Below are 17,904 nucleotides of genomic sequence, written 5' to 3'. Positions count from 1 at the left end.
AGGCAGTTAAAAAAGTTAACATTTTATTTTTTTTTTGTCTGTTACATCAAAGAGAGGGAGAGAATAAGTGTCAATCAAGGTGACCTGCATTTCCAGTGATGAGCTTTTGAAGAGCCGATGCTTTCAAGACTACACCAGAAACGCACCATATAGAATATCCACTCCTTAAGGCCAAACAATTATTTTTGCTTTTCTCTGCCCTTTGGGTTGTTGTCAGATATTTCCATATTTTGTTTCTTCTTTTTGTCAGTTCAAAGTCCTGTGGGAGCTGATTGAAATCAGAACTGGAACGGAGGCAGTCCAGGTCAAGGGGGACATATCCTTGGAAATGTATTTATCAGTATCCTTAAGCTGCTGTCAATCAAACTGCAGGAACAGTTAAATACTATTTATGATTGTCATGCAATGGCAGTAGTGTGATTAAAAAAAACTGTAATGCAAGATTTGCAAAATATTTTACATAGATATTTTTAAGCAGTTTTTTTTTATTGATTTTGATTGATTGGATTATCAGAAGAATTTGCATAAATACTGAAGGACACCTCATGGGTCAGAATGAAAAGACTTCCTCCAATACCCCAAAGAAGAGCACATTCCCTGTCTGAAAATACAACATCGTCCTCTAGTGGTCATTGTAAGCCATGCATCCTTACTTTCTTAAATAGTGGTGCTCAGATGGGACAGGCAACATGGCTTCTTTGATGGCATGTGCTTATTGGGGTCCTGTAGACACGTGACGGAAGGAGCCCCAGAAGTGCAGGGGACTACAGAATACAGTCTGATCGTGGGTGAAGAGAGCATTGCGTGGCTCAGAAGATAAGATAAGATCACTTTATTGGCCCTATACAATTTCTTGCATTAGGAATTGGTCTTTTCAAATACCCCAACCTGCTCTCCATGAGACACACAGGCAGGGAGAGAAGCTTGGGGTCAGAGCGCAGGGTCAGCCATTTATACGGCACCCCTGGAGCAGTTGGGGTTAAGGGCCTTGCTCAGGGGCCCAACGGAGTAGGATTCCTCTGCCGGCCGCGGGATACAAACTGGCAACCTTCCAGCCACAGGCGCAGATCCTGAGCCACAGAGCCACTGCCCGGCCCTTATGCATTCTTCCACTGGCAAACCCACAGTTTGCTGACTGGTAATGGCGAAACCTAAGCAGTGCTTCCTTCAGTCCTGGGGGTGTTGGGGAGATGAGTTCAGGCAAACTCCTGCACCACCAGCTCTTTCAGGGAGAGCTGGGACACTGGACCCCTCTGCGCGTCCCTGGCCTGGGTCAGCTCCTCCTGCAGCTGGGCGATGGGCCGGCCCAGCTCGTAGCCCAGGTCGATCAACATGGCGAGCAGGGGGCACCTGTACTTGTGCTTGCGGAGGCGGCGGACCAGCGCCAGGGCCCTCTCGCCCATGGCGAAGGCGCTGGCGGAGTCCTCGAGGTCCCGGTGGCAGACCAGCGCGGCGCAGAGCGCGGGCACCAGCAGGGCGGGGCAGTGCTGCGCCAGCTTCTCCTGCAGGTTGAGGGCGGGCAGGAGCAGCTCCAGCGCGTGGGCGTACTTGCCGCCGCGCAGGCAGACGTGGGCCTGCCGCAGCTCCGGCTCGGTGAAGAAGGCCAGGAAGGCTGGGGAGCGGCGGACGCAGCGCAGCGCGTACAGCCGCGCCAGGTAGTCCCTGAACGCCACCCGGCGCTCGTCGATGCTTTCCTGGGCAAAGTTGCTCGTCAGCCTCTTCCTCGGGAAGGACACCTCCTCCAGCTCCTCGCTGAAGTCGCGCAGCAGCGTCTGCTGGAGGCGCTCGAAGTCCGAGTAGCGCCGCTCGATGGTCACCTGCTTGGCGTCGTAGCTGCCTGACTTTATCACCACGATCTGGTACATCTGCGGAGCACATGGACAGACAGTCTGCAACCCCGGTGCACTGGTCAAGACCCAGACAGCATTCGCACTTTCTGCTCGGATATAAGAGACGTTACTGTCCCGAGGGAGGATTGCGTCATTCTATCAACTCTTTCCGGAATGAATACAGAAGGGTACATACGTAGCTATTTCACAGAGCAGTGTGAATTAAGAAGATCAAGTAACAGAAGATCTGCATTCATTACAGCTACCCAGCCATGTTGTTGAAGCCGGTACCCTGTCTTCCTTCAGGAATTGTCCGGATGAGATCTTTGGATCTACTCATTAACTACTAACAACCTAACAGGCTTGATGGGCCAAATGGCCTCCTCTCATTTGTAACTCCTTATGTTTTTTCCGAATGACCCACTCTGTTTTACAAATTTACTTATGTTCTTATGAGCCACACAGACTTCAAACTCAAAGCCATTTCCACTGTGGTCAAGCTGGGAGCAAACCGTCCAATCTGGCCTCTTTTCTCCTTCCTGCACCTGGGATATCACCTCAGTGAGCTCACCACGTATCTGCACAGGGGCTGCTCCACGATGCGGGCGGAGGGGATCTCGAACAGCAGCTTAACCGGCTTCTCCCGGGACTTCACCCCCTGCCAGTACTCCTGCAGCTCCTTCGTGGTCATGGAGGAGCTGGAGCTGGGGCTCAGATCCCCGCCTGCAGCGCGCACATGCGGACACACAGCCACAGGCACGGAAGACAGTGACAAAAATAAAAGACTCTTAGAAACGATTTTGTGTTTCACTGTGTTCCGGCGGTTTCTCTGCTCTGCAGCAGCACGCCTGGGCTTCAAGCGCTGCGTTCTAAAGAGGCGAAATGTTTCACGAACCGAGAGCTGCAGGGTCCAGCTGGGGACTTGGTGGTGAAGCCGGGGCATGAGGGACACGGTGCCCTGCCTGGGTATCAGACCCCGCTGCCGGCTGCGTCAGTCCATAATCCTCGTCCAGGCAGGGACCCGTCTGCCTGTCATCACAGGTATCCCCCATTGGCAGAACAGTCTGGGTCTCCCTGTGATGGGACATAGAGTACACAGAGTCCTAGTGTCTTACTTTCATTGCAAAGGACATGAGACACATACAGTATAGTCAATGGATATTGTATACAGAGTCCTAGTGTCTAACTTCCATTGCAAAGGACGTGAGACACATATAATCAATAGATATCGTAAACAGAGTCCTAGTGTTTTACTTTCTATGCAAAGGACATGAGACACATATAGTCAATAGATATTGTACTGTATACAGAGTCCTAGTGTCTTATTTTCATTGCAAAGAGCAGCAGGCACAACTGGAAGATATGAGGAAGCACACTGAGGACTGAGAATTGAAAGCACTCTTTTACAAACAGGGGATGGGCGCCTGGAACAAGCCACCAAGACGCTGGATTGAAGGAGATTCCCTGTGAACCCTTGAGAAACAGACGGATGAGATCTTTCAGCCAAAACGAGTGTGATGAGCTGAAGGGCTTTTCATTTGTTACCATCCTGATTTTATATCCATCTAGGAGTTGTGATGCTTTCATATTTTATCTGAATTTCGCTTGCTCTCTAACTGGAATGCTATGATGGAGAATACGGGCATTTCATATACTACATATAATCTTAATATGGACATGCAGAAAAGCCTAGCTTTGAAGCACAGTCGACAATTAAATTAATCTGTAAGTTTCCGATATGATTTATTGGGCTGTTTCCTAACCATTAGTCTGTGATTATCCTGTAAGTGATTTCTGAATAAAAGAAGAAGAACAGTGTCATGAATGGGACAGGAGAGAGAGCACAACATTTTAGAAATATTTATACTGAGGCACCACTTTGTCTTTAGAGGTCTCCATTGGAAACAACAACTTAGAAATGCAGACTGCACTTGGGGAAAGATCCAGAGGTCTTTTAAAATCAATCTGTGCTTTCATTTTCTTAAAGGAGTGATGTAGGGAATTTAGAAATTTGTGTTGCGCGGATATCTCTGGGAAGCGCAGCAAGAGCCCAGGCTGTAGCCTGTGGATAAGTGAGTGCAACTGGGCTACAGATCAACCAGCTACAGCTGCAGTTCTGCAGGCAGAGCTGATCTCTCCAATGCAGTCAAGGTCAAATGGAAATGAAAACCCATACGAATCCAAACTACACAACCACAATGAAAGCTTTGTGTTTGAAGAATAATTAACCAGTTTCCCCAGAGAAACTAGATAAACTCAAATGTATTCTAGGAGGTACCCTTCCGTACAAAGTCGTTGCTATTAACAATGCTGTCGGAGTACATAACTGAAAATTCCTCCTTTATGGGAAAATAACATTATTTTACTTTTTCTTTCACTTGATCCAGTCTAACCAAAACACTGGGCTTCATCTCTCGAAGGTTCTCTCTCTGTTTGTATCCCAGCTGACAGTTTGGCGAGTCTGTAAAATGAGGAAGTGATGCTCTACATGGCTTTATAGTACAGCACCTCTGTGGACAAGTGCGGGTCTGAAACCAGCATAAATTGTGACGAACTGGGTTTTACCCCTGACCTCTGACCTCTGAACTCTGACCTCCTACAATACACTTGGCTGGTGAACACTGAACCTCCCTGTTCTGTTTGTTGAAATATAACATAAAACTGGGCTGCTTACCCGCACTGCCGTGCCAGTGTATTCCTGTCAATATTTTCAGTTCCACACCATGCTCACGTGTTGCGCTCTCTTACCAGGGATGAATATGCCATTTTGACGGAGGTGAGCATCCTGTTAGCCTGGGTGTCCCGGCCCTGCAAGGTCACGCTAGACTCAAATGGCACTGCCTAGGGGGAGAAAAAGAGAAACAGGTCTCGGGCTTTGAGGAAGGAAGTGCTGGTCTGTGATGTGTGCTGTGATTGGTCTGCGCTCACACTTTGGAGAGGGGGTGGAGGTCTGTGTGTGCAGGGAAGGAGCGGTGCTTGTGTGTGCAGGGCAGAGATGAATCAGCTGGCTTCTGAGCCAGATCTTGCAATCGCTTCCCCTTACTCGGACCCACCAAGGAAAGTGGCTCATACCAAGAGCAGGACCAACACCTTAAAACAAGCAGGCTAAAAAAAACATAGGCCAACTCTGGTGCTGCTGACTTTCCAATCCAGTGGGCCATGTAAGGTAATTTAAGTATTGTAAAAGATACCTTAGAACAAAAATGTGAATACCCTTCATCTTGTGAAGGAAAAGGTCATTAAACAATCTATTTGTTCAATTTGATCAATAACATCAAAGTATTCTAAATCTTTAGATGCAGGAGACGGGAGACTCGGACTGAATAAATGTAAGGATCTCCAGGATCTGTGTAAGTCAGACATCTCCAATCCTGATCCTGAAAAGCCCCAGTCCAGACTTTAGAGGCAGCCTTTACATCATCAGTTTCTGAAGGAACTGGTGTATTTGAGACATTCAGCGAGACAAGTGGTCCTCTCACTGAACCATTACTTGCTTAATTGATCAATTACTTAACCAAGTGTCTCTAATCTTTACAGAACAGGTGATTGAGGGGTGATCTTTAATAATATCTGGTTCAAGGCTCAGAATGAACAGGGTTGGAGATTCCTATGGCCCCCCAACCCCAATTATTGAATTGAAAACATTACATTTAAATGTGTCAATTTGAGCCGGTAGCAGTTCTCCTGATGTTTTTAATTGCAAATGTTCCAAGTGTTCACACCTGGATTTATGTGTTCCAAAATCACAGTCACTTCCCCTAATACCATGTTTTAATATATTCTAAGGACAATTATGCTTGGGACCACTGGAATACACAGTAAAGCAATGTTGCTCTTCAAGTGGTAATAATACATTTTAGATACAAAAGAAATCCAAACGCGATCGGGTACCTGTTTCTCTATTTGGGGGCGGGACGGAGTAAGGTGTCGTTTGATCACCCTGTAGACCAGCGGGTCCCAGCCCACCTTCATCAGAGAACCGGTCATACTTGATATCAGAAGTTGCCTCAATTGAATATTTGCATTTTATTTCATTTACGAAATGCCACGGTTCAAGTTCCAACATGCTTAAGAGCTGGGGAACAAGCAGTTCAAATCCATCTTTTTACTACTAAGTCAATGGAGGGTTTGACTGTATAACTGAGGACTCGGCTGTTACAAAACCAACAGGTGTGTGTGTGTGTCGACAGGACCGGAAGCTTCTACTGTAGGACAAGAATGCAGCTGACACGTAAGAAATTGTCTCGTCTCGGATTTTTGAATCTTGTCAGCATTTGCCTTTTATGTTAGTTCCGGTTGTCCACGTCTGCGATGTTGGTCAAAGAAACGTTTGGATTTAAACCTTATTTATACCCAAAATAGGCTCCAGATTTGGTTCTCGAAAAGAAAGGGACGGTGAAGCTGAAACTATCCGACTCCTTCAGCGCACCGGCGCAGCGAGTTAACGAGCGTCTCCAGATTGGCGCTGTGTGTGTGTGCCCTCAGCGGGCGGGTATGCCGTCCGGCATGCCGCCCCTCACGGACCTGGTTCCCCAGCAAGGCTTCTCCGTCTGTTTGTCCTCTCAGGGAGTATCTTTTAGGGATTCTGTAAAACACGCGTGTATGTACATATATATACAGTATACACAGTCATCAGTCTAACACCCTAGATCCACGAGGCCGCTTGCTGGAAACGCTTCTCCTTTACGGTCAACATTGACACTTCGTGCGTGTTTATTTGTAAAAAAAAAAATAAAAAAGTTGTACGTGTTACAACAATAATATAGTAATATAATTACAATAACAAATATCAGTGAACAGAACTTCAAGGCTTAGAAAATTTAAGGAAGACCGCTTCTTAGGAGTTGATAGACTCGTGTAGTAGACTCTATGAAGGATAAACGCCAATCCCGCATTTTGAAGGTACACCGTTGACATCTTTAGTGAATACAATTAAAAAGGCGGTTTTATTCTTATGCAATTCCTTACATCTCAAGTAGAACCTCCAGGATTAACCAGCGCATGTTTTATTCCGGGCGAAAATGATTGCGTAGTTCGCATTCAGCTGAAGCCGGGGGGTAACAGCCAGACCCCGGCAAAAGTGATATGAAGGAAGGCGGATGAAAAGAAATCCAGTTATAATAAAAAAAAACAATTTAACGAAATCGGTAGTTAGGAGCCGAAAAGTCTTGGGACGGCATTTAACTTGAAAAATGATTCTCCGGTAACAATTTGACTGGCACGTACGAAAATAACAGAAAGCGTTCTACAGGACCGTCAGACTTCACAATTAAAACCTACAGGTGATTTTGTGCCACTTCTACAGTGACCTGCTCAGCAACCTATTCAGGGGTTGCACCAAATTAGCATTGGGCTTGTGTCCAGGGGCGTGTTTTGGAAATCTGAACTTGCTAGATTGCAGCTGTCTTTAGTGAAAAAGGAGACATTATTTTCAAACTGAATTTAAGAACACCCCCCATCGCCTTTGGCACACCTCTTCCCCATTTCACTTCTTTGCCAGGAGGTCGCATGTACTGTGACTCGCGCTGTCTGACTCGCTGCCGTGCGCGCTGTGAAGAACCTCGGCGGCGCACGGGGAGAACCCGGCCTGTCGGGCATTTTCTCCGGGGAGTAAAAGCAAGGCTTGGTGCATTTTCTCTTTCGTTTTGAGGGAGCTGTTTGCATCACGAAGGGAAGTTCTTCATCATTGTCAGTACTGTATGCCAGGAAGGCGATGTTTCCTGTGCTGTTTTGCGAGCGGCACTGTGCTGCGGGTGTGGAGCTCCAGTAGTGTCAGAACTGTTGAGAGAGCTCAGGGAGGTCAGCAAAAGTAACGACTTCAAGCCGCCCACTGGCGCTGCCAGATCAGATCAGATCAGATCAGTTTCGCCTGCTGGGCTTCTGTCCAACTGCCCTCTCAAGTCGAGGCCACTAACTGTGCGTGTCGGTCTTCCGTCTTCCTGCAGGCTGGACTGGGGCTGCTGTCTGGCGGGAGTCTCGGAGGGCTGTGCTGAAGGATGAGGCATGCGCGCCCAGCTCTTGGTGCAGACGCAGAGGTCCGAGCTGGTGAGAGTGCTGGGCGGGGGGGCGGCGGACGGGCTGGAGAGCGTGTTGGACCTCCTGCTGGCCTGGGACGTCCTGCTGGGGGAGGATTACGAGAGCCTGCGGGCTCCGGGGCAGGCCTTGCACGTCGCTGCCCGGGAACTGCTTGACCTCATCTGGAGCAAAGGAGAGATGGCTTGCCAGTTCCTGCTGGCAGCCATCGGCCAGGTGCTCCCGCTCGATCAGAAAGCGGGCTTGTCCCTGGGGAACTGCAGCTGCCCGGTCAGAGGAGCCGAGCAGATCCCCTCCACTGCCACCCGGACCCTACAGAGGGAGCGGCCCTGTCTCGTGAGGAAGCTCCATGGCAACACTGGTGGGGCTCTGAGGACTCTCAGGGAAGCAGGTTGCTTCAGCGCTTACGACTGCGATGAAGTCCTGTTGCCCATATACACACCCTCGCAACAGGTAAGGGAAGCTGAGGAATTTGCACTTCATCAGACAAGTTTTGCATGTCTCTTTTCACAGGATTTGAGAGATCCGTCTGGATCCAACACCTTCCTGTGCACATAGGATTTTCAAATTCCGCCGTTAGCGTCTCAATGTTGCTGCCTTATGAAATTCTGTGCTTACAAGTCTGATCTGACGGGATCAGTCCTGTACGCAGTCTTCATGGCTGGGATATTATGTTTTATGTAAACATTGATAGTTCACATAAGTAAATCCAGCACTAAGCAGTCATTGTTGCCTTATTTCTGAAAGGACGTGTTCTTTTAGGGCCTATACAGTAAAACCAAAAAAACAAAGATAATCAAAAATAAAAAATAAAACGCTGAGAGTGTGGTTCTGTAATACTATCTGTTAAATATGAACAAAACTGCCTTTTCCTGTAGAGACAGAGCATGGCTTTCATACTGCAGCATTAAAAGGAAGATATGTGCCCTCACAGTGACTGAATGTAGTCAGATTCATGCACAAATCACATTTCAGTTGAAGTGTGAGAGAATGCAGTGTACATACACATACAGTACGTCAAGTGTCAAGAATGTGCTGAAGCCGGCTGTTGGCTCTGTGGTCCGGACACCAGGAGCCTGCTGTCGGCTCTGTGGTCCGGACACCAGGAGCCGGCTGTTGGTTCTGTGGTCGGGACACCAGGAGCCTGCGAGATGCCGGTGGTGTCAAGCGTCTCTGTTGCGCAGGCCAGGAGACTGCTGGATCTTGCTGGATCAAAGGGAGAGGCAGCAGCTGAGGTCCTGTTGTCATACATCCAGCAGACAGGAAAAGGACCCACGCAGCCTCCAACGGAGGACACACACACACCAGGTATGTCTGGGAACAGAGTGGACAACATTTAATATTGAATCATTATAATTCCATTCATCAAGCAATCCATCCATTCAGTTTCTGGCCACTTCATCCAAATCAGGGCCATGGGGGAGCCAATGCCTATCCCAGCATGCAGCAGACACAAGGCAGGATACTTCCCGGACAGGATGCCAGTCCATCGCAGGGCACACACAGACTCACACTAGGACCAATTTTCCTAGAAGCCAATTGAGCTGCACTTGTTTTTAGACTGTGGGAGGAAACTGGCGCACCTGACAAAACCCCAAGCGTACCCAGGTTTACAAACTATATACAACTAACTACCAACGCCACACAGACAGCACCGCAGGTCCAGAATCGAACCCAGGGCTCCAGCAAAGCTCCCCACTGCGCCACCGTGCCACCCGGAATCATCATATTTGAACATTTCGGTAAAACCTGTTGTTCTTGGACTCAACCAAACCAAATTTTCATCTATTGGGGGGGAAAATATCAGTCCTGTTAAAACTTTTGTTTTTTCTCCCATTCATTGCTGTGATCATTGGGCTAGTTTTAGTGGACAAAACTGGTGCAATTTAATTTAAAAGCCTGATAAGCATTAACATGATCACGGAACAGGTAAAGGTTTATTCCAGGCTGAATGGAAAAGAAAAGTGACGCATCGTTTTGTCCGTGCAGCCTCCTTCAAGTGTCCGACCAGTGTCGCACCTGAAAAAGGCTCCACAGCCGAAACATAGCGTCCTTGTTCTTTTCCTTTCAGCGTGGAATTAACCTTTACCTGTTCCTTTGCAACGCACACAGCTGCCTACTTGAACTTCTTTATCATGATCACTCCCTTTCCTCAACGCCTGTTTCAGCAGTGCTATTTTTGTGTTGCAGTGATAAACATACAGTGCTCTAGCTTTGTTTCCTAGATCCGGTTCCTCTGTCGTACCAGAAGAAGCTGAGGAGCATGGTCTCAGCCCAGTCTCGGTTCCTCAGCATGTACGGCGGGATGGAGAACCTGTCTCTGGAGGACATCTACACGGAAGGAGTACTGGAGGTTGCGCAGGGTTCTGGGGAGCCACAGCGACCTCTGGGCCTGGAGGACATCTTGTCTCCCGTCGGGGTAGTGAACAAGGAGGCGGACACAGTGCTGATATCGGGCGAGGCTGGAAGTGGGAAGAGTACTCTGCTGCAGCGCCTGCATCTGCTGTGGGCTGGAGGGGCGGCGCTGCAGGACTGTGTCCTGCTGTTCCCTTTCAGCTGCCGGCGGCTGAGCGCCATGCGCCAGGAACTGTGTTTGCGGGAGCTGCTCTTCCAGCACTGCTGCTGGCCGGATGCTGACCAGGACCTGATATTCCACTTCATCCTGGACCAGCCCCACAGGGTCCTCTTCACCTTCGATGGCCTGGATGAGCTCAGGATGCGCTTTACGGACGAGCAGGGGCACTGTTCCCCGACGCAGCCCACCTCGGTGCCCACCATGCTCTTCAGCCTTTTCCAGGGCAGCCTGATGAAGGGCGTCTGCAAGCTGGTCACAAGCCGCCCGGATGTGGTGGGACCCTCTTTGAGAAAGTACATCCGGAAGGAAGTCTCCCTGAGGGGCTTCTCGCAGGATGGGATCAGCTCTTTTGTGAGGAAGCACCACAGTGACCCCAGCATTGCTACTTGTGTCATGGACACCTTGCGGGGCAACACGGCACTCCTGGGGCTGTGTCACATCCCGGTCTTTTGCTGGATTGTCTCCAAATGCCACGAGGAGCTTCTGGGACGGGGAGGGGGTAGCCCACAGACCATCACTGATGTCTACCTGATGATTCTTCAGCACTTCCTACAGCACTCCCGCCCTCAGCAGTGCCCCCTGGGGGCTGCTTGGATGCACGATCATGCACACATACTTCTGCACCTGGGCAGGTTGGCTTTGGCTGGTCTTGTGTCCTCTAGTTATGTGTTTTCAGCCCTGGAGCTCCAGCAGTGCGGGGTTACAGAGGAGGACCTCTCCACAGGCTTCCTCGTCCTTGTTAAAAGCCTTTCTTCCCGGGGCGGCAAACACTACGAGTTCCTGCACCTCACGGTCCAGTGCTTCTTTGCCGGTCTCTTCATTGTGCTGGACGACAACCTCAGCCGCTCCACGATTCCACAACTCTTCCACCCACAACGCAAGCAGCCGTCGGCGCTGGCCTGCGTGTGTCTCGGGCCCTGCCAGCAGGACGCCGGAGCAGAGGGGGATCTCCGGGAAGCCGAGACGCCCAATTTGCAGATGACCGCCACCTTCGTAGCCGGGCTGCTCTCCCAGCGCCATCGGGGCCTGCTCCTGCTGTCTGGCCTGGCCCCCACCTCGCTGGACAGGAAGTGCAAGCAGGTGGTGAAATGCTTGTCCAAGGGGATGCAGAGGCACTTCAAATCCATCCCTCCCCCCGTGGAAGGGGAGAAGAAGAGCATGCACGCCATGCCGGAGTTTGTCTGGCTCATTAAATGCATCTACGAGATGCAGGAGAGCAGCATAGCGAAGGAGGCCATGGCAAAGGTGGAGGTAGAGCACCTGAAGCTGACGTACTGTGGCATCGGTCCCGTGGAGTGCACTGCCCTGTCCTTCGTCCTGCGTCACTTGAGGTCTCCCATCGGCCTGCAGCTGGACTACAACTCAGTAGGCGATGTTGGAATCGAGCAGCTCCTGCCCTGCCTAGACAAGTGCCATTCCATTTAGTAAGTGTGTGAGCGGCATGCATTTCCTGTACCATGACAAGTGCCCTCAGGATCTAGGAAAGCCTCACGATTTTATACCACAGTATTTCAAGTTGCAAACACACAAGTCTGCAGTGTTAAAGAATGTCAGTGTATGGGATTCCTACACTGAAAATAGTTTTGCTTTTCTTTATCTGTGCCATCAAAACGCAGCTAGACATGATCCACTGCAGTTTAGAGAACCAGTTTATCTTGAACAGTTTATAAAGCACATGTCTCCTTTGCATTCTGACCTCCTGCCAGCCTCCGGCACAATAACGTATCCGATGAAGGCATCTCCAAGCTGATCGAGAGGGGCATCGAATGTGAGCATTTTCAGAAGATTGCGTGAGTACATCGTCCTGCATTACACCAACCCACACAGGATAATAAGAAAGACAAGTTCATATTGTGAACAGACAATTGTTTGTATTTAACCACAGTAAATTTTGTAGTGAAGGTATAAAAGGCACAGGTCACAAAATGGAGGGATCTTGTCCTTAAGCTGTGTAAGGACAGAGAGTTACAGTATGTAAAACCCAACAAAACTAAAACTTCAGTGAGAATGCGCTTTATCAACTCCGCTCCAGACTGACAGTCCTGGTCTTGAATTGGTAAGAAACACAAGTGAAGCAAGTGAGACCAATATCTTTGTGTAGTTGCCATATCTTAGGTTGTGATACCGCTGTTTCAAAATATTTTATTCTGTGTTTCCAGTTATTGAACACTTGTGACTAGTTCATTTTCACTGTTTTAATTAAACAATCCCCTTGTAGTGCAAATGGGTTCATTCTGTGTATGTGACTTGGCAACATGTATCTAGTGTAGAACTATTCACATGAAAGCGCATTTTCTTTTTTTGCTGTTGTTGTTGGTTAGATAAAGGATGTCTCAAAGAATGATAGTCTTTTCTATGGCCTATTATCGACTCCAATTCCAATTTATGGTTGTAGTACAAACCCTATATCACCTCTGGTGGGGAGAACTTGAGAATTTTTACCTCTACCAGAAATGCAGTAGGTGTAATTATTTACCTCTAACCTAGCTCTGAGGTGCTGTACAGATACTGTCCCTTACAAGAACTGATGTTTTGAGTAATCAACTGTAAGCTGCCTTCTAAACTCAGCGTTAGATGACCTTATGTAATAGGTTACCTATGTGACTTACAGTATGAGTCCGGTTAAATTCAGTTTCACACACTTGATTAAAGGACACTTATGAAATGATTTTTCAATGTCATGCTTGACATGAGTCCTCTGAGGCTGAAGTTTAAAGCTTAATCCCAGAAATGAAATAATAGGTATTTACAATGAGTTATTCATTTGTACCTTTCCTGTAGGCTGTTTAATAACAACCTGACAGATGAGTGCACAAAACATTTTGCAAAACTTCTCCGAACGAAGAAAAATTTTCTTTCCTTAAGGTAAGAATAAACCTGCCATTTCCTGTTTGTCCTTGTGTGGTAGGATGTCTATTCTGGTGGATGTCGGATGGGAAAACCGGCCTGCTTTTTGACTTTTCTGCACGTTTTCTTCCATTGAACTGATTTCAATGAAGTTGTAACTGGCTGCTGGCTCCCGATGGCTTGTTATTCTGTCGCAGGCTGGGAAACAATCACATCACTGCAAAAGGGGCAGAGCAGCTGGCAGAGGGGCTGAGGGAGAGTCGCTCTCTGCAGTACCTGGGGTGAGAGTCGCTGGTCGTCATAGCTTTCTCGATTTTGATTAAAGATCAAGGTTGTAGTACGTTTCCCAATCCATCGATGAGTGCTTGTCCTTGCTCGTGTTGGCGATATTGACTGCCACGAGCATCCCCACATAGCCAGCCTGGAGCAAGAGGAGGGTGGTGTCTTGGTGGTCTAAGAGGCCTGTCCCTGCATCCCTTTCCAGACTGTGGGGGAACAAAATCGGAGACCGGGGGACGGAGGCGCTGGCAGAGGCCTTGCAGAACAGCCCCAGCTTGGTGTGGCTCAGGTAAAGACAACTGGGCATGCACAAAGTCACATGGCTACAATGCTTTTATTTTTTTGCACCTACTTCATTTGGAGTTCCTAATGGGTTAAGACCAACCTTTCCACCTGCCAGTAGATCTCCCATGATTGCACGGGGGGGGGGAGAGCAAGAGTTTGCAGACGTGCTCTGGGCCACGCATCATCGTGACGCCCTGCAGGTGTCTGTCTGACGGGGCGGGTGCTGATGGGAGGAGCCGGTCTGCCCCTGGCGGGTCTCACAATGGTGCAAGAGCCAAGAGAACGGTGCTCATGTAAACGGAAGCCAGCTGTGCAGCGGTGCTTGAGGAACCTGGTCACAGCCTTCCTGTTTCTTTAGAATTTCCCCCTTGTAGTTTCTCAAGCAGCTGTATAAACTTAACTCTGTGCTTGCCTGTGGCTTGGTCCAGAACAGCGTGGCTATAGTGCACTGATGCAGTGTCATTCTCACTTGTCTTCAGTTCCATCGCCTATTAAAGGGCTGGAGACAGAAGTCAGCCGGCATGCAGATCAATTCCAGGCACCAGTCGGCACCAGTGATTGAGCATGGATGTGCACCAGGACATGGATAGAGAACCACTGTGATACAGATCTAGGTTATAACATAACATCACTTTATTAGCCCTATATGATTTCTTGCATTAGGAATTTGTCTTTTCACATACCCCAGCTTGCTCTCCATGAGACACACAGACAGGGAGAGAAGCTTGGGGTCAGAGCGCAGGGTCGGCCATTTATACAGCACCCCTGGAGCAGTTGGGGTTAAGGGCCTTGCTCAGGGGCCCAACGGAGTTGATTCCTCCTGCCGGCCACAGGATACGAACCGGCAACCTTCCAGCCACAGACACAGATCCTTAACCACAGAGCCACCGCTCCGCCCGTTACATCAGGATGATTGCAGCGCGATGTCAATGGAACGTGTTAAAAATGTGTGCCGCACCTATCCTGATGTGTCATGTGCTATGATGTGATTGCAGTCTGGTGGACAATGGAGTGAGCAGTACTGGAGCCCGTGCCCTGACTACAGTGATCAAGAACAGCAGTACTCTGGAGGAGTTGTGGTGAGTGCCCGTCTCTGTAGACTGGCTCAGCTAGGCTCTGGTTCACCAGTGGTCCCTGCTTAGGCCAAATCACTGCAGGGTGAAGAAAAGCTGTACAATTTAAAAACCACCATATCTCGTCCCAAAAGGACCAGTACCATTCCAGTACCAGTAGTACAACCTCTGAATACCATGGTATGTTCCAGACGATATCTGGATTTTCCATTAGAAACATACTCATGCTTAGTTAGCTGCAGACATCGTAGAGCTCGGTATTTCAAGATCACCAGTGCTCACTGTAGTGCATCCACCTCATTATGAAATTCTGGTAATTAATCCTCAGATTGTAATTTGAAAAATCTGCAGGCTTTACATCTACAGAAGAGGACTTGGATGTATTAGAGGCGATATTCAGACCGCGAGTAATTAGCGGAAAAGTTAATTAGTAGCACAGTCGACCAGTTTAGAGTGGTCTCTTAGGCTCTAAGCAGCAGCTGAGGAGGATGCCACCTGATAGCAGCACAAAGGCTGTTGTTCACCAGCCTGAGAGATACTGTAAGATACCCCGTGTGCAGGCATGAGGAGAGAGGCAGTCAGCAGTCAGCCACAGGACAGGCTGTTAGCTACAGGAACGATTCATTCTGGTTCTTTGGACAGAAGTTGCATTTTATTTCTGCGCAAATTCTGCGTTCTGCTGTCTAGTGGTCAGTTAATTTCACTTTCGTTTTCCCCTGAACATTGTTTCCTGAACTTTCACCGCAGCAACTACAAACACTGCCAGCAACACCTTATTTGCTAATAACATTTTGTATTTAAGATATTTAATACCTAAGCTGTTGTCTGGACCTATAAAGCTAAATAAAGACAATATAAACTATTTTATGACATTTGTCAAGGGTACCAGCAGATCAGTACTTAAAATGGCATTTCACATGCATGAAAACTTTAACTTAAGGACTACCGCTTAGAATTAAGCACAGGTTTAAATGATGTAAGTCCTTTTATTCTGCCATGCATAGCGCTGTGTTACTAGTAATGAAAATGTAGCATTAAAAACAAACCCAAACTAAGCTCCGTTCAGGTTCTTGCGTAAGAATCACAATGTCGGCTCTTTCCTCTTTTGTCACCGAGGTTAACCAATAACTCCATCACCCGAGAGGGGGTGCTGTGCCTGATAGCGGCGCTGGAGAAGAACACCAGCGTCAAGGCGATCTGGTAAGATTTCCTCCCCGGCCCGCCGGATGCAGAGGGCGGCCGGCGAGAGAGACTGGCCGGCACCGCGGAGCACATGCGGGCAGCGGGGGGAGATCAGCCGAAAAGCACACCCCCGGAGCCTGTTGCCAGGAAACAGCCTGCGCTCGGCTTTCCGACCGCTGGGCACGACGCCAGTGACGAAGCGAGCCAGGACGGAAAGACAGCGCCCTCTGTGTCATCGTCTTGATACTGGGGAGCAGGCCGGGGAGAGGAAGGATGAATTAATCCGTCTCTCTGGTTCATTTGTACCATTAGGACTGTTCACGACTGTGTAACAGTCTTAACCAGCCAAATCCTTTATGAAACCATAAACCACACAACTTCAAACACATATGCCCAGTAGATACTATATCCATGGCCGACCCTAATTAATAGTCGTTATTTGTGCAGTGGTAAACTCCGCTCCAGGAATTTGTACTCTGATCTCTGCACGAGTGCGCCTCCTCATAGGTGTCGGCAGGGGTAGCTCAAATAAACCCCTCATTTGAACATCTTTCTTCTTTCCGTGAAGGCTGAGAGGAAATGACCTGACAGCAGAGGACATGGAAGAAATCGCGCACAGGGAGAGCCGTCTGACTTTGTGATGCTCGGATCGCTCAGGATATCCTCCCGCGGCAGCCTTCCTCACACTCCTCCTCATCCTGCTGAACTGCAGTGCACATCTTCACCACCCAACACCGTGCAGAAGCACATCCTACTGTACACAAAGAGACACTCTGTAGAAGGGGAGATCTTTAACATTTTCTTTCCCAGCTCACGACGACTATCCGGGCTATCACTGGGCTATGTTAAACGTCAGACATTTTGAAACAAAATTACTACTCCTTTATATTAACCACATAAGGCAGCTGAGAACAGATCCTCATGTCTGATGACGACAGACTATGGCATCGCTACTCTTTATCAAACTGCTTGTTCTTTATATTCTGTAGCAGAATTATATTTCTAAGCAGGTGTGTCTGTTTTTCCGATGAATAAATTTAGGGTGAAGCGCGGCTGTGCCAGTCAAGGTAAAACGCGGGGTCCTGAATTTATATTCTCTTCCACCCTCCGTCCCTGTTCTGACTGCTCATTCCCAGTCAGGGTCCCGGGGCAGCTGGAGCCTGTCCCAGCAAGCAAAGCGCACAAGACGGGGCCCATCGCAGGGCAGAATCTTATGTTCTCAACTATCTTTAATATCTTAGCACGTGTAACAGCATTTATACAACGCACGAGTGAGTTTGTACAGACAGTACACGAGTAATTCATGTTTCAGTTCAAAAGGTACAACTGCGAAGAGGCCACTTTGTTCCTCAAGCTTGCTTGGGGGTTAGTGGTGAATCAATCTGAGGAGGGAGTCTGGCTGTTTCTTAAAAGAAGCCAGGGTTCTCAGTTTTGACTTGGTCCGTTTCTTTACTCCCGTAACCCTTTTCTCTACGGCAGTGCCTTCCATTCTCGGTTTTAAATGTTTTAAAAATTTTACTGACACTTAAATGCAATATGGTGCTGGACGAACTGTCAGGAACTAAGGCTTAGTCTGTCTTTAGCTGTCAGTGGAGTATTCGGGATTGCAAGGTATGTTACAACTTGAGTCACAGAAAAGTGCTTCTGTCAAGCCGTGCTTTTTCACTCAAGCCCCATCAACCTGGCTGACAGAAAACTAAACTACACCAACACATAATGTAATAGTATTAGTAATGCTGACTATGGATTCGTAAAAACATCCTAGGCTACCAAAGAAAAGACTAATGCATTAGTAGCTAGT

At 48.4% G+C, this 17,904-nt stretch overlaps 2 protein-coding genes across 6 annotated transcripts; one reads left to right on the top strand and one right to left on the bottom strand.

The window, feature by feature from the left end:
- On the bottom strand, window positions 1–4,668 carry snx20 (sorting nexin 20). Its single transcript, XM_088938686.1, has 4 exons — window positions 4,504–4,668; window positions 2,725–2,903; window positions 2,401–2,552; window positions 1–1,865 (listed from the first exon to the last, which is right to left on the bottom strand). Exons 2-4 carry the CDS (start codon window positions 2,879–2,881, stop codon window positions 1,197–1,199), a joined length of 978 nt encoding a protein of 325 aa, XP_088794812.1. The 5' UTR covers window positions 2,882–2,903; window positions 4,504–4,668; the 3' UTR covers window positions 1–1,196.
- Window positions 4,669–5,862: 1,194 nt separating this feature from the next.
- Window positions 5,863–17,176, top strand: nod2 (nucleotide-binding oligomerization domain containing 2). 5 transcript variants are annotated; one of them, XM_088938679.1, is made up of 11 exons: window positions 5,863–6,060; window positions 7,775–8,315; window positions 9,047–9,170; window positions 10,075–11,861; window positions 12,144–12,227; window positions 13,219–13,302; window positions 13,482–13,565; window positions 13,769–13,852; window positions 14,844–14,927; window positions 16,038–16,121; window positions 16,672–17,176. In XM_088938679.1, exons 2-11 carry the CDS (start codon window positions 8,278–8,280, stop codon window positions 16,742–16,744), a joined length of 2,526 nt encoding a protein of 841 aa, XP_088794805.1. In that variant the 5' UTR covers window positions 5,863–6,060; window positions 7,775–8,277; the 3' UTR covers window positions 16,745–17,176. The 5 variants fall into 5 exon arrangements, with proteins under 5 accessions (XP_088794805.1, XP_088794802.1, XP_088794803.1 ...); XM_088938676.1 differs by having other exon boundaries at window positions 6,012–6,060; window positions 10,088–11,861; XM_088938677.1 differs by lacking the exons at window positions 5,863–6,060; window positions 13,482–13,565 and having other exon boundaries at window positions 7,753–8,315; window positions 10,088–11,861.
- Window positions 17,177–17,904: the final 728 nt, after the last annotated feature.

The sequence above is a fragment of the Atractosteus spatula genome, chromosome 21 (genome assembly GCF_055471065.1).
Source record: "Atractosteus spatula isolate fAtrSpa1 chromosome 21, fAtrSpa1.hap1, whole genome shotgun sequence".
Taxonomy (NCBI): domain Eukaryota; kingdom Metazoa; phylum Chordata; class Actinopteri; order Semionotiformes; family Lepisosteidae; genus Atractosteus; species Atractosteus spatula.
This window is presented reverse-complemented; position numbering and strand designations above follow the sequence as displayed.

Bases quoted from the DNA above. Each gene is read 5' to 3' on its own strand.
- nod2 (XM_088938676.1), top strand. From the start codon at position 7,833: ATGCGCGCCCAGCTCTTGGTGCAGACGCAGAGGTCCGAGCTGGTGAGA. The intron at 8,316-9,046 runs GTAAGGGAAGCT...TCTGTTGCGCAG, and splicing joins TATACACACCCTCGCAACAG to GCCAGGAGACTGCTGGATCT. The intron at 11,862-12,143 runs GTAAGTGTGTGA...ACCTCCTGCCAG, and splicing joins GACAAGTGCCATTCCATTTA to CCTCCGGCACAATAACGTAT.
- snx20 (XM_088938686.1), bottom strand. From the start codon at position 2,881: ATGGGGGATACCTGTGATGACAGGCAGACGGGTCCCTGCCTGGACGAG. The intron at 2,553-2,724 runs GTTCGTGAAACA...TGCGCGCTGCAG, and splicing joins GCTGGACCCTGCAGCTCTCG to GCGGGGATCTGAGCCCCAGC. The intron at 1,866-2,400 runs GTGAGCTCACTG...TGTGCTCCGCAG, and splicing joins AGCCCCTGTGCAGATACGTG to ATGTACCAGATCGTGGTGAT.